General features: G+C 41.9%; 1 protein-coding gene across 13 annotated transcripts in view; it reads left to right on the forward strand.

The window, feature by feature from the left end:
* Positions 1–14,715, forward strand: part of ptprsa (protein tyrosine phosphatase receptor type Sa) — a 233,913-nt gene that overhangs the window by 177,182 nt on the left and 42,016 nt on the right. For 6 of the 13 annotated variants that reach the window (XM_055018735.1, XM_055018732.1, XM_055018752.1 and 3 more), the window contains 6 exons: positions 1,856–2,176; positions 3,914–4,107; positions 5,434–5,460; positions 6,556–6,673; positions 12,774–13,367; positions 14,426–14,520. In XM_055018735.1, the coding sequence (XP_054874710.1) occupies positions 1,856–2,176; positions 3,914–4,107; positions 5,434–5,460; positions 6,556–6,673; positions 12,774–13,367; positions 14,426–14,520 (1,349 nt within the window). The remainder of the gene's footprint in view (positions 1–1,855; positions 2,177–3,913; positions 4,108–5,433; positions 5,461–6,555; positions 6,674–12,773; positions 13,368–14,425; positions 14,521–14,715) is intronic. The other 7 variants (XM_055018757.1, XM_055018761.1, XM_055018774.1 and 4 more) reach the window with 2 other exon arrangements.

Genomic DNA, 14,715 nt, shown 5'->3' on the forward strand with positions numbered 1-14,715 from the left:
GCAATACAAGCTTTCCATGTTGCTTCCTCTTTTCTTGGGTCTTGGCAATCTTAAAATGGCAATAAGCTTTGCAAAGATACATAAGCACAGCGCAATGAAATGGGATTTATTTGTGCAAATTGTTAACAAGGAAGGATGTTTGTGTGCTTGGCCAAGTACGCAAGAACAGAATATCGTAGGAGTGAGTTTTCTCCCCCTGATGGCTCCCCCTCTCACAGTCTTGTGGACCCTCCGGCCCAACATTACAGTATTAAACAGCCCTGGCTACAGCACAGAGCCAACTCTCTCCCTCCCAGTAACCCCACAATGGGTCCAAAAGTATCTCAATTGATCAAAATCAAAGGTGTTTACTGATTCAAAAGCCAGGATTGATCTCAAAAATTCTCTCTGGGAAGGAAAGTGTTGCAGCTCACTGACTCGAGTAAGCACGCTCTGTTGTCAGGTGCTGGTGGTAAGAAAGTCTTAAAAATTTTGTATTTTTGGGAGTCAGGTACGTATGATGCAGACGGTGCTTGTGATTTTCTTTTTGTTTGTTTTTTTATTGTTGTTTTTGTTAGAAGTTAAATGTTCTTATTTTCTTTTTATGCTGAGTATCCTGTTTTTTCATGTTTTTCTCATGAGTTGTCATTTTGAACCTTAACTGTTGTTGTGGTTCTTTCTTTCGAGTCACCTGGGTTACAGAGAAATTCATTTCCCAGTACCCTCCTTCAGTTCATAATTTATTTCTTTAGCCTTTGTTTTGGAATGAGAACATGCTGCTTGTTTCCATGGTTTTCATTTGAGTTCTATTCTTTATTTGCTGTGTGTGAAATGCCAGTTTTTTTCTGATGATATTTAAGTTTGTCTTTGATTTTTGCGCTATGTTTACTTACATAACAGACAAAACTGTAATAATGAAGTGACTTCGTCGCACCAAGATGGAAAGAATATGTTTTCCCATAAAGTATGTGTGGGGGACAGAGGAAACCCCACTTGGACAGAAATATTTTCATACATGTCCTCTTATCCGTATAATACCAAACTCTGGCAGAGAAGTGAGACGTTTTATCGCTCCCTGCACAGCATATTCTCTGGACAAGCACAAGCTGTCTAAGAGCTTGGTGCAGATTAGAAACCAAGGGAACTGAGTTTGATTCAGAAAATTCACAGATGTGTATGTTTTTAACATATTTTCCAAGATCATTTCAGAAAAAAATAACAGCCACCATCTTGGAATGTTTTAATACTGTACAATTTTAAAAGGACACATTTGACTATCTCCCTGCTAGCTCATAATATATAGTTGAATTTTACTTTGGGTTAATTTGGCTGAAAGTTCTGGTGCAAAATGAAAATAGAGTTTGATTTTATTAAACAGATTTATTTTAAAACATATTTATAAATTATTGCTATTATGACATTTAGTTAGTAAAACTTATGTACACAGCTAAGTGGCTCAGTGGTAGCACAGAAGTAGCAGTAATATACAACACTATAAAGCTTTGATACGACTTACAGGCAAAAATCTAGCAGAACCAATATGCTTGCATATATTTGCCATCTTGATTCATTATTACACAAGCTTGTGCCGTTCTTCATTTATGAATCTTACGTTGACATTTGTTTGTTGGTTTTCTTTTTTTCTTTTAAACATTTTGCCTCTGTCTTTGTTTTGCAATTTTGTTTCAAATTATTCTTCTTGTTTTTTGTTTGAGTTTTGAATTTTCCTTTTTTTCATTTTCTTTATCTCTCCCATCTTTTTATTTTTTTGTTTTTCACCCTTCCCTCCCTCCCCCTCCCCTACCTACCCCATCCTCCTCGTCCTCAACCCCGCCTTCCTTCCTTCCTTCCCTTCCTGTCCTCTCCACCTCACCAGAGCCCTCAGCTCCCCCTCAAGACATTAAGTGCAGCAGCACCAGCTCCACCACCCTGTTGGTAAGTTGGCGCCCCCCGCCTTTGAAGAGTCAGAATGGTGCCCTGGCGGGGTATAGGGTGCGCTACCAGGTGGTGGGCCCATCAGACGGGGCCGGGGACGATGAGGAGACCGTGGACGAGCCGTTGGTGCCTGCAACTGAAGAGCAGGTGCTGCTGCAGCGACTGGAGAAGTGGACCCAGTACCGCGTCACTGTGTCTGCCTCCACTGTGATCGGTTCAGGCCCTGAGAGCGAGCCCCTGATCTGTCGGACAGATGAAGACGGTACATGCGTCTTTATTTTTTAGAAGCTAACTTTACCTACAGATGGAGATATAAGGTGTCCAACACACAAGTCCATCATACAAGCCTTGAGTGAAAAAATGTGAGCGCTGTCCAAATTTACCAGTTTTTCTTTGGGTTGCATGGTTTCAAATAGACACCAGTATTTTTTAAATAAGTAGATGACAAACAGCTTATGAATGGAAACACTCATATTAGATAAGGCACTTGGGAAATAAGGCATTTTGCTATTAAAACATAACCAGGCAAATGTAATTTATTCTAGCTACCACATCCAATATCCTGCATCAATCTGTAGGCTTTTAACAGTATCCCATTGCTCAGCTGAGAGCCATAAGCATTTATGAGGGATGTACACTGCAAGGCCATATCTGTCTGTGCATTTACGGTGGTAACAGCAGGTCGGAGGTTAAAGATGTATGTACGTGTGAGGCTGCAGAAGAAATACCCTGACTGGAAAATCTGGCTGATAAAAAAGGTTAAAACAGTCACTGTGCAGTAAGTACTGTTGTGTACACCATTGTCACGTGATTGTAAAAGTTTGCTCAGTTGGCTATTCCTGGAAAAAAAAAAAAACTGTACTCATGAATAGATTTTTTTCCCTTCTGGTCATTTGATACACTTTTGTAAAACCATAATGCAGCAGTTCTGCACAACAACTACAAAGCTTGGAAAAAACAGAAAACCCAAAATGATTGCAAAAACATCTCCACCTCAACAGCTCAGAAAATACACATGCCACAGACGAGTTATATTGTAGAATCCAAATAACAAAGGGGGAAAGATGTTGAGCAATACAGTAGCAAAACTGAAAAGTAAAGATGAGAGCATGTCACAGCCCATCTGAATCATTGACGGATGGCTGACATTGGCTTCTGTTTCACTACGATCCATTTGGCATCCATTGCTGCAGCATTTTAAGCATTTTTCTGACACTGATCTACAACATCTGCAACAGGAGAGACAAGCTCCAATTCTTTCCATACCTGTTTTAAAAGACACCCATGTCAGGCATTGGAGGGGGTGAAAGCCACAACCCACTGATAATAGCTCTAGCAAATTTCCCGGTGTCATTACAATAATAACGTGTGACAGGGAAGTGCCTGGCAAAGAAATAACAGGCAGGGCTAAAAGGTAGAAAAGATTCTGGTAATAAACAAGATTGGTGCATGATCCTGGGGAAGATGGAGGGGGAAATGGGGTTGTGATTTAGGGGGCGAAGGACGCGACTCATTGTTTGTGGAGGAGCAAATGGAAGCAGTTTGAGTGGAAGAGTTTTTATTAATGGTACATTCATCTTAGGAAGGGACGGACCATGGCAGATCGAAAGGCCTAGAAGCAAGGCCTGCCATAAAGGTCTGTCATTATTACTGAGAGACAAGGCTTCCCATAGACAGACACATAAGGTGGAAGAGACAGGAGAAAGTGGGGGGTGGTTTGATGGGAGGTGTGGTATTGTGGGATTTCAGACACTAGCATGTGTTGGGTGGGTTTCAATGCCTCTGTCTATCATTCTTGGAGCAAGTCAGTATATTTCGTGGATATTGTGTGTACATGCATGTGTATTAGGGGGTTATTAATGTCCTCACACAATATGATGTGCATCTTCTATCCTGTATTGCTCTGAGAAATGGTGTTACTTGTATTGAGCCAAATGTATCAGAATGGCAATTCTTCAACAATGCGTTCTGATTTGAGGATTTGTTTTGTTTCCTGTAGTGCCTGGGGCTCCTCCGAGGCGTGTGGAGGTGGAGGTCCTCAACTCCACAGCTCTTAAGGTGTTGTGGCGTTCCCTGACGCCAGGCAAGCAGCACGGTCAGATCCGTGGCTACCAGGTTCACTATGTACGTGTGGAAAATGGCGAGTCACGGGGCCTGCCTCTCATCAAGGACGTGATGCTGGCTGATGCCCAGGTATGACCATCTCACAGTTTCCCCACTGCGTCTCAGTTATGTCAGGAGAAATATGAAGTCCACCACATAGCATGCTTGCACTGTGCGTTAATGCAGGTTTTTTTGCTCACATAAACTTGCAAGTATATATAGTCACTTCAAAACTTTGCACAACTTCTTTGCTCATACAGACTGTAAAATTGTGTACTTAATCTACTACGCTGTTGTAGCTGTGCAAATATTTCTGTGGCACGGGAAGCGAGATGGGTGATTTTCCCTCTTGGATTTCATTTCATATTGCTGTAATATTCTTTTCCCCTCAGCCCACAACAAGAGCTAAAATCAAAGCTTCACTAATCTTGTCCTCCCTCTTCTACCTCCGTGGCTTTTATGAGGAATGTCTCGACCCCTGCTTTATGGCAATGTCTGCCATGCAATATTTGCTGGTGTGCTTAAATCAGGCACAAAGACTCAAAAGAAAATGCTGATTATAGTATTCCGTGCCTGGTGGGGAAGCGTAAAATTGGCATGAAAAACATTTTTTACCAAAAATCTGCCTCGACTGACAGAATTGTATTGAATGCCCTTTTTTTGTCTTGTTTTTTGACAAAACTTCAGTCAACACAGTCCTGGAGGAATCCTACCAGAAAAGACTTTTTTTGCACAGTAGCTATCATCCAAATGGAAATTATAGCCTTGAAGCAAGAGGGTAAACAGCATAGAAAAGAATAGCTGCGTATATTGCTACATATTTTTGGAATGAATGAATCAAAAACAATTTATTGCGCATGAATGAAGGCTCCATGCAGGCTAAATGCCACCAGCATCACGTTAAAGTTTCGATTTTATAGGGTTTAGTTCACCCATGAGTTTAAGAGCTTAAATAACCTAAATTAAAAGATTCAAAGCAGTGCACATACCAAGAATACCAGGTAAAAATAGCTTTTTTAGTTTTTTTTCTCCAGAACAACCTCACCATTAAACCCTTTGAAGCTATATCGTCATGTCTTTTCTGGCTGTAGCTAAGGGATCGATGATTTAACAGTGTATTATTTGCTGCACAGTTGCTTGGTTGGACATCTTCAAACCCCGATAGCAGGCGTAAACAACTGTCAGCTTTGTTTCAGCTGCTCTTCTTAACACGAGCTTCAAACAGCATCTCTCTCCACTGACCTCCCAAAACTGTGACCAGTGACCTATTTCTGACATCCACCCTCTGCTCCCAAACCTCTAATGCCCCCGTCTCTCACAATCCTGTTTCTTCCCTTTCTTTTTTTCTCTTTCTTTGAAAAAAAAAAAAATATTGCTCTCTCTCCTGCACTCTCCTCTTTGGCGGGGGGGGGTTAGTGGGAAACGGACGATACAGCTGAATATGTGAGTACGAAGTTTCACCTGAGTGCTTTGTGTACTTGAAAAAGGGTATAAACAGCGGGTATTGCATCAAGCTGGTCGGATTCACGGTTCACGAAATCTTTATTCATAAAGTTTGAATAGCAAAGTGGCTCGGAGGCTTCATGTCAGTTGCCTGGCCAGACAACACTATCTCTGTGCGCCACAAGAACAAAGGACAAACTTCTGGTGCCAGTTAGCTTGTTAAAAAAAAAAAAAAAAATGGCTGATGCAAAATCCACTGACCATTGTGCCTGGAATGCTAATGCTATTGTGTGCTGATGCAGTGTGTTCTGTCTTGTGCTCTGGTAGTGTGTTTTTTTTGTTTGTTTTGTGTGTGTGATTTTTAATCCGTTTATTTTCATTTTCGACGTGGTGCCTTGGAATTATTTTGCTGCTTTAAGTTGTATAGATTGCGACAGTAGTTTACAGAATGTCCCTGTATGACCTTTGAAACCTACTTTAAATTCCTCATCACATCTTTGGTTATCATTCTCATTTTTTTTCTTTTTTTTTTCCCACCAACAAATTGTACTCCTGTTTTGACCTCAGATTTGCAACCCCAGTCCATCTACGTTACGTGAATACCGTGTCAAGAGCAAGACAGTACTTATAGCTCATTTACCTTTATTGACTTCTCCCATCCCTCTGCCAACCAGCCTGTTAAAAACCTCATTCTGCATTCGTTCAACCTGCTCCCTTGAAAGATTCATTAGAATTGATCGGAAGCCTCTCTTTGAAGAGGACTCAAGGAAACTTAATGGCTGAGGATAAAAACTGCCAGCGAATGGCTAGGATGTATTCAGCATGCATTTATCAAAGTTAAGTTGTTGATTGGAATATTGCTCGAGGAATATGGGGAGGCTACTTTCCATTTACATACCTAATGTCCCTCCTCCACCTTGGCAGCTCTAAGGATTTACGTAATGGAATGGTCCAGGACCAGGACCAGAAGACACTTCACTTAGATTAACATTCTGCATAAGGCAGTTTGAGCTGCACAAAGTGGGGTGAAATCATGAAAAATTCAAGTCACATTTTGACATTTTCCTGTCCCTGTCTCTTCCATGTCTCCCGTAGGAAATGGTCATTGGAGGACTCAAACCAGACACCACTTACTCCATCACGGTGGCAGCATACACCACCAAGGGGGATGGAGCTCGGAGCAAACCCAAACTGGTGGTGACCAAAGGGGCAGGTCAGTACGAGGATACCTCATTTATCTGGTGGATTGGTCATAAAGCGTTTGTTTACGCAGCCATAAAGGTCAGTTTATGTTTTTCAGGATGGTTTCTTGCTTCCAGGTTCTTCATCATTCCAGTCCAGCTGGTTGCAAAACTGAAGGAACCATCAATTTGGAGCCAGAATGTTGTGTGTTATCTGATCCAAACCTGTTTGGAAGATATGGAAGGCAGCCATAAACAAATACTTAAAATCCGGATATTTATATAATTGCATTGGGGATTCTTGAGGAGACCTTTGCTTCAGAAATACATGATATTGAGCTATCAGTCTGCTAATGTTATTTCAGACACAGCTAAGACTAAGCTGATATTTGTGTCTATCAGTGCTGCATTTTACATTTCAGTCATGTTTGAAGGACTATCCATGGATTTTAATGTGGTCAGATAGATCAAGAGATCAAGACCAGGGTTTGAGCTACTTTGAGATTTTTTTTAGGCAGATTATGAAAGCATGAAAACCCCTGTTGAGTGTTTGGTTTCAGCTGTAATGCAATAATGGTGCAAGTCAATTCCTGCGCCTCGTCTTCTTCAGTTTTCCCTTTATTACCGTTGGTATGCACACTAGTTTGCCGAGACTAGTTGTGCCTGCAGCTTGCTTACCATGAACATGATCTAAACCTGTGAGGCTGGCAGCCTGAGAGTGTGAAAACCTTCTTTGAGAGAGAAATGCATCATGCCAAGGTAGAAGCGCCCTTTTGCGTGAGCATCTTTGCCAATTGGCTTTGGGAAGCTTCCTAGAGCCAGTATGTGCACAACTGCTGACATACTGCCATTATGTTACATACACATGTCAACATACACACCTAGTGACTCACATGCACATCGTCTCCCCGACAAAGCAGGCACCCACACACAGTGTATACAGACCTACACTGTGCCATTGCACGCACCACAGTACACTCATGATACATTCTCACAACCCGACACCCGTGCTCACAAACATAGGCAAGTTTCCCAGATCGTGACAGGTGTGTGTTGCAGGTGTCAGGGAGCGCGACGCTGCCAAAGGGGCTCGAGTGAACGCTGTCACTCTCCATCCTCCTGTCAAGACTGGCTGAGTGATATGCCAGTCTAGATCATTCTGCTTGTCCCTCATAGGGAAAGCCTCTTCTTTTTTATTATTATTATTGAAGTTTAAAGAAATGGTTTATGCCAGAGGCCAAGATAAATTGAAAAAAAGGGGAAGGGGGGTGAAGGATTGGGAGAAAAACAGGGAGAACAGCCTTTTTTGGAGGTAAAGTAGTTGTCCTTCTTGTTCAGAGGGATGTTAGGATGGCCTAGTGAATAGCAGCGTGTTCCCACTTCTAAATGAAATTTCTGAAGTAGCGGGATAGTTTCGAAGGTCTGTATCAAGCAGTGAACAAAAGAGATTTTTGTGTTCTCTGGGGACTTAGCCAGGGGCAGTAAGTTAAAAAATGGCAAATCTTTTGAAAGATATTTTATTGTTCTCCAGAGCAAACTTAACTTTAGCGGCAAACTTTAGAGCATGTCTGAGCTGCAATAAAATAAGATCAAACACAAGCAGATGTGACAAAATCATCAAATTATACATTAGTTCTACAACGTCAGTCCATTTAATTACAAATGTCAGTCTCACGTTAGAGACTGATATTAATATCCCAGTAAACCATCCCATCTTTTGTCTTTAATTCCCTCTTTAGTTTTGGTAATGTAAGTGTAAATTTACATTTAGACATGTATCCAATAGAAACCACACTAACAATGGATCTAAACATACATGAAAATACAAAAAAGAAAAAAACAACAGCGTATCTGTGCTGTTTCCACAACATTTTAACAGGCTTATGTTTAGATGTCCTCTGTAAAACCAGTGAAGTGCTTTACCTTTGTGTGAACTCACTCAACTGGCACAATTTCTGAAGGATGAAGGATGTAAATAAATGAAATATTGTACCACATTACTAATGTATTAACTTCTAGTTTTTTTTTTAAAAGACGAGCATGCACTTAAAGAGAACAGTTGCCTCCAGAAATACGACATCATAGTCTAGTTCTTTTTAGGAAACCTAAAGGCCTAAATGCAGAACATCACGACAAAGAGAGTGTGTGTTCATGCCATTTAAAAGTCGGATCTTATCAATGGCTGAGTCTTTTCATCTTCCAGACATTCCAGCAAGACTCTCTGGTTGTTAGAGTCATCAGAATGTATCCACAATAATCTATCTGGGGATTTATATATATATATATATATATATATATATATATATATATATATATATATATATATATATATATATATATATATATATATATATATATATATATATATATATATGTCTGGAATTGTCTTTGTTGACTGAATGAAAGCTGTTTAAAATTCTTTCGCAACTGCTCCTATAATACTCCTATAATGAGTACCTCAACCATTGTCAAAGAGGACAAAAAGGTTCTTTTAAGGGACGCTCATTGACAGAACATTAAAATGACATCTGAGAGTTTCCGCTGTCCCATCTACACAGTCATTGGGTTAAAAGGTGCAGTAATCAGCAACCATCCTGAATGAATGAAATTAAAATGACTGTTATCATAGTTTTATTTGAGTTCTTTCTAATTATGTTAGATGTTTTGCATTATTTCTTTACTGTACTGCAAGTAATAGTGGTTACAGATGCTAATACACTCAAACTGTTGTTAAACAGGACCTGAGGACATTGCTTAAAACTCCAATTGAGCAAAAACATCATAGTATTTGAGTGATACTTGCATGCTTGTTCTTTCTTTTTGTCTCCATGACATTCCCTTCCATGCCAGTTACAACTCTCCATAAACCCCTGGCACATAAACTCAAATATACCCCTACAGTAAACAGGCTACATTGAAAGAAGTAAAGGGAAAATGAACATGGGAGAGGTGGATTTGTCATGACCTTTAAGGATAAAAAAAGATCTGCTACCCCCCACATGTCCTTAGGTATTTTAAGTCTCCATAGGCAGACTGTTATCGCAGGTTAATCAGCAGGAGATTTCTTTTCCCTGTCAAGAAATGGAGCACAAAGCAGGGAATCTTACATCTGGGTATTAGGTGATAATAAAAATGCAGCTATGTTCATCTTCTCCTTTGCACAGAGCACAGCGGTAATGTGTGTGTTTGTATGTATATGTTGGTATGTGTGCGTGCATGAGTGGCATGCTGAGAAGAGGGAGGAAATGAGAAGGAAACCCGATCGCCTCTTTCTCAGTCGGGCCGAGTGAGTGTCAACAGCAAGCTGTTAATACTGTGGCCTGATGGGAAACGTGCCGGGAGGCCCACAAGGAGGGATTGAGCCGGGTTCGACCCTGAAACGGACACAGAGAGAGGGATGGGGAGGAGGTTAGGAAATGAAAAGTAGGGGATTGGGCAGTGCGCAAGGCGAGAGGGGAAGAAATGGGGAAAGGATAAAGGAGAGTGTGTAGGGGGGAGGGAGGGTGACACAGAGGAGGAGAGGGACAATCAAGGTGTCCAGAAAACCCAGAATTAGTCGCACACACACACACACACACACACACACACACACACCCACACCCACACACCTTTGCCTCCTCATATCCCTATTGGGCCCTATTTGCAGCTGATTGCTCCTTGTCCCCAGTCACCTTCATCATCCCTCATTCACTCATTTTTCACCCCCTCACCATGCCCTTGTTCTCTTTATTATCACCCTGTAGCACAACACACAGACAATCTTCACACACCCTGAACAATCCCTGCCCCCCCTCCTTCCCTCCCAACACCAATCTGCTGGCTCGGTGCTGCTGATCCCTCTCCCCACTGTAGAGTAGCCCACAGTTTCAAATGTACAAATAATAGAACTGTTTCATGGCTCCAAAGGCCGTAATGGTCACATCGTGTATGGTAGCCTGTTGCATTGAGAAGTGAAGCCCATGTGGACTGAAAGACACACACATAGAGTCATCACAAGGTCATTATCTCTGATTCTATTTCCTTGATTAGTGGCGAGCGTGAAGGCAGAGTGGGCTTTTAAATGACACCAAGCTGAGCTTTACTATGCAGCCAAGGAGTATTAGGAGCATTCATCTCATCCAGCGCTCGGCGGGCGCCCCCGCCTATCCATTACCGGCAAAAGCTCAGTTGACTAGCCACCATCTACCCACCCAGCCCCATCTTCCTCCAGCAACAGTCATCAGAAAGAAGATCATTACCGAACAGAAAATGAATAATAAGAGCAGAGGAATGGGGATGGTGTGGAGTGGATTGCTTTGTGCGTTTGTGTGTGTGTGTGTATGTGTGTTTACTACGTACACACCAAGATTTACATCTTGGCACAACATGTAGACACATATACACAGACACGTTCGTACAATGATACTATTCCACGGAGAGTGAGTGCTGTTGCCTCAGACTAATGTTAGCTTCTCCAAATTACTTTAAGTCCATACTGGGCAACAAGCCAAATAGCACTGTGTGCAGCCGGGATGGAGATATAGGAGACTGAGCTGACTGCAAAGCAGGGCATATATACTCGAGAACATGAACACATATATGTGCATGCACAGTGCCCATCGTGCACAAAGATACACAAAACAAGAAACACATGAGATGCAAATCGTCAGAAAAAGGGCTAAAATGGATGTCAGTTTTAATTAGTGCAATAGTTTAACTCTGGTGGTGAAGAAGTAATTCCAATGTATCTATAATTGTGGCTGTATAAGAATATGATGAAATGTATGTTACATATTCAGCTAGAATTAATTGTTTGTATTCAGCTTATTCAGCGTTTTTAATTTATGCTGAGAAGGCTCTTGCTGCCAGGACCTACCTATTTGCTGCAGACCCAGTTTGCCGACCCAGTTGGCAAGTTTTTTAAAAACACAAATATGCAAAGATTGCCGATCTTCTCACCAGTCTCATGCAGATAAATTAAATTGAATTTATGAAGGGTTTCATTACCTATCTTTTTTTTAAATTTATCCAGTCAGTCTCATGGTACAAAAATGTTTTAAACTGAGTATTTCTGCAGTTGCAGCCCCACTAATATTTGCCAGTTATTTGTCCTACCGCTACCTTGTATTTTAGAAAAAGCAGCAGCGTAGATGAGTGAGTTAAGATATAATCTATTTACAGAGAGATGGGGCTCAAGTGGGAATCAGCCACACTCATCTCTCGCAAAGCTTTGACGGTAGTTTGAGAACTGAAGGCTTCCCATAACCGCTGCTGCCTCTATCTCAGTGATGGGACCTTAAAAGGAGGGTTAAGATAAGATGTGTGTCATCCATAAGAGCAGCAAAACTGTGCCGCTCTGAAGAATGGTGTCTAGACCCCAAGAGTAGATCATTCATTTTACAACAAGAGATGACTACAGCTGAAAGATGCACTGCTCTTTGCTTAAACTTTTAGTGGGGCTTTGTGGTGCTGAAATAATTTTTGGCTGGAGCTTACATGTATCATGAAATGGTAATGGGCACAGTGATCACTCAAGAATTTAAAGGCTCTGAGGATCTTTCAAATCTCCATGCAACACAACCTGACTCACTTTGTTCAGATGTTAACTGATTAATGGCTGGAATTAAAACTATTATCATTAGTGTAGTTTATGTAATGTTCTAATATTAACTAAAGGCACTGTGAATTCTTTCATTATCTTTGGTGTGATCTGTTATTGCACCTTACAGTATTTATTGTACTAATCAGTATAATGAAGACAGGTCTGATGTGGGGATTTGTTTTGCCATGACAAGTAAATTCTTCAGTAATTTCTGTTGACCTGTTTCAGTAGCAATCATGTTAGCTATAGAGCACTTAGTGCACTTGAGGATTGCTTTAATTGTGAAACATGCAAACTTTGGCTGCTATATTCTGCCTAGTAACTCAAAGAGGAGTGGTAACCACAGCTGGATGAAATGCCATAAAAAAAAAAAACATGGATGGTTACACTGAATGATTCACATTTTTGATTTGACATTGCTGATTGTTGGTGAAGAACCATGATATAAACTGAGATATGTTAGTCTGTGCCGCCTGTCATTTAACAGTCTACATTTTCATATAACTGGAAAGCACTGAAATGAAGTTTCTTTTTCTTCTTTATCTATACAGTGCCTGGTCCGCCCTATCTGTCTGTGGCTCAGGACTCTGAGACGTCCGCTGTGGTTCGCTGGGATCCTCCAGACCTGACTAATGGCATGGACCTGCAGGGTTACCGACTCCAGTTTGGCCGAAAAGACGTCTCTCCTTTGGCCACACTGGAGTTTGCTCCCCAAGAACGGCTGTACTCTGTGGGCAACATTCATCGGGGCGCCACTTATCTCTTTAAGATCTCAGCCAAGAGCAGAGGGGGCTTTGGGGAAGAAGCTGTGGTGGACCTCACTGTGCCTGAGAATTCGCCAGGGGGATACCCTCAAATTAACGAGGGCTCCAATGTGACATGCTGCTCGGTCCAGCTGTCCTGGTCTCCACCAGTGCTGGCAGAGAGGAATGGAGTGATTACAGAGTACACTTTGGCCTATAAAGAAGCCGGCACTGGAGATGTACCACGGGAACTTCACTTGCCCCCCAGCCAGTCCAGCTATGTTCTCAACAGCCTCAAACCGAACTCAGCATATGACGTGAAAATACGTGCACACACCAGTATAGGTCCAGGGCCCTACAGCCCGCCTATCCAGTATCGGACGGTGGCCTTTGATCCAGCAGGTAGGGCTTGCCTGTTTCTTTCCCAACCTGGTTGGCAGGTGGTTGGAAATTGGCTTAAAAAAATTTGCAACAATACAAAAATGAAAACTGCCCCACCCCCACCTTCAACACCTCCACCTCTCCTCGAGAAAAGAGGAAAGATTGATATTTAAATTGCTTGCCGTGGGATACTCCCTTCACTAACCCAAACCAGGTAAAACCCAAGTCAGTAAGTTATAGTCAGTCATTTTGAGAAAGAGGAGAGCAGCGTAGAATTTCAAGGTAAGTGCTGTTTGGTCAGACACTCCTGTCAGTCATCGTTGCAGCCCTTTTGCTAAACACGCTCACGCAGCTAATGCCATCTCACATCCCCAGTTTTCAAACAAGGTAGGACCTCAGTCAAATCCAGTCACTCCAAGAGTATGTTCGGACTATTCTAAGATTACAGAAATCAGATTTTGGTTCTATATTTTATTTTTGGTTGTGGGTTTGTTTTGAGATATTCTTCCCTTCCTAACTTCCTTCCTCTCCTGATGCCTCCTTCCCCCTTCCCCTGTCCCGTAACAGGACAGCTTGTGGCATGGCATCCCACAGATGCACTGCTGAGGACTGTTGGCATGCTGTGTTTTGGGTCTGTCTCTATGTCCGCGTGGCAGCACGTTGGCAGTGCCAACCCATACTCAGTAGAGGTGTGGGAACAGTTGGCATTTGGACCACATGGGTCAGCTGTTAATCATGGAGTGGTCATGGTTCAAAGACAGCGGTGAGATGGGTTGGCACTACCCACGGTGGCGAGCCAGTGGACGCACCCTTGTGCTCCATGGGTTTGTCGTCCATGAGTCTTTCGTGCTGTGTGTCTTAACCAATGGCGTCGCCCTTCTCACAGCCAATCACAGCTCACCGTTACACTCACTCTCCAACCCAGAGGAACGTTGCAGGGGAAGAACAGCTTTTTTTGTTTATTTTTAAACCAAAGGTTCTTCATTTGTTTCTCTTTCCTTGGTCTCTCTACATGTTCCATTCACTGAGGGTACACTTTTCTTTTTTTTCTTCTCCTCTTGCATTTGTCCACTAAACAGATGTTCCAAAGAATTTCACTGTCAAGTGGGCCACCAAGACTACAGTGGTTCTTGCATGGAAGTTTTCAGAAAGCAGGTCTCCATACAAGTGCACGGTGAGTTTAATGTTGCAAAAACAAACAGAAAAAAAAAACATCAGCTGAGTTACCTTTTAAATTCAAAGCATTTTAGAACCCTTGAAATTAAATGTACTTCTCCCTGATTTCAATGAATTTATTCACAGCCCAAAATACACTTCCATTCTTACCTGCATCTACTGTATTGCTTGTCCTGTCTATTTACCCACAAAT

The sequence above is a fragment of the Amphiprion ocellaris genome, chromosome 2, assembly GCF_022539595.1.
Source record: "Amphiprion ocellaris isolate individual 3 ecotype Okinawa chromosome 2, ASM2253959v1, whole genome shotgun sequence".
Taxonomy (NCBI): domain Eukaryota; kingdom Metazoa; phylum Chordata; class Actinopteri; family Pomacentridae; genus Amphiprion; species Amphiprion ocellaris.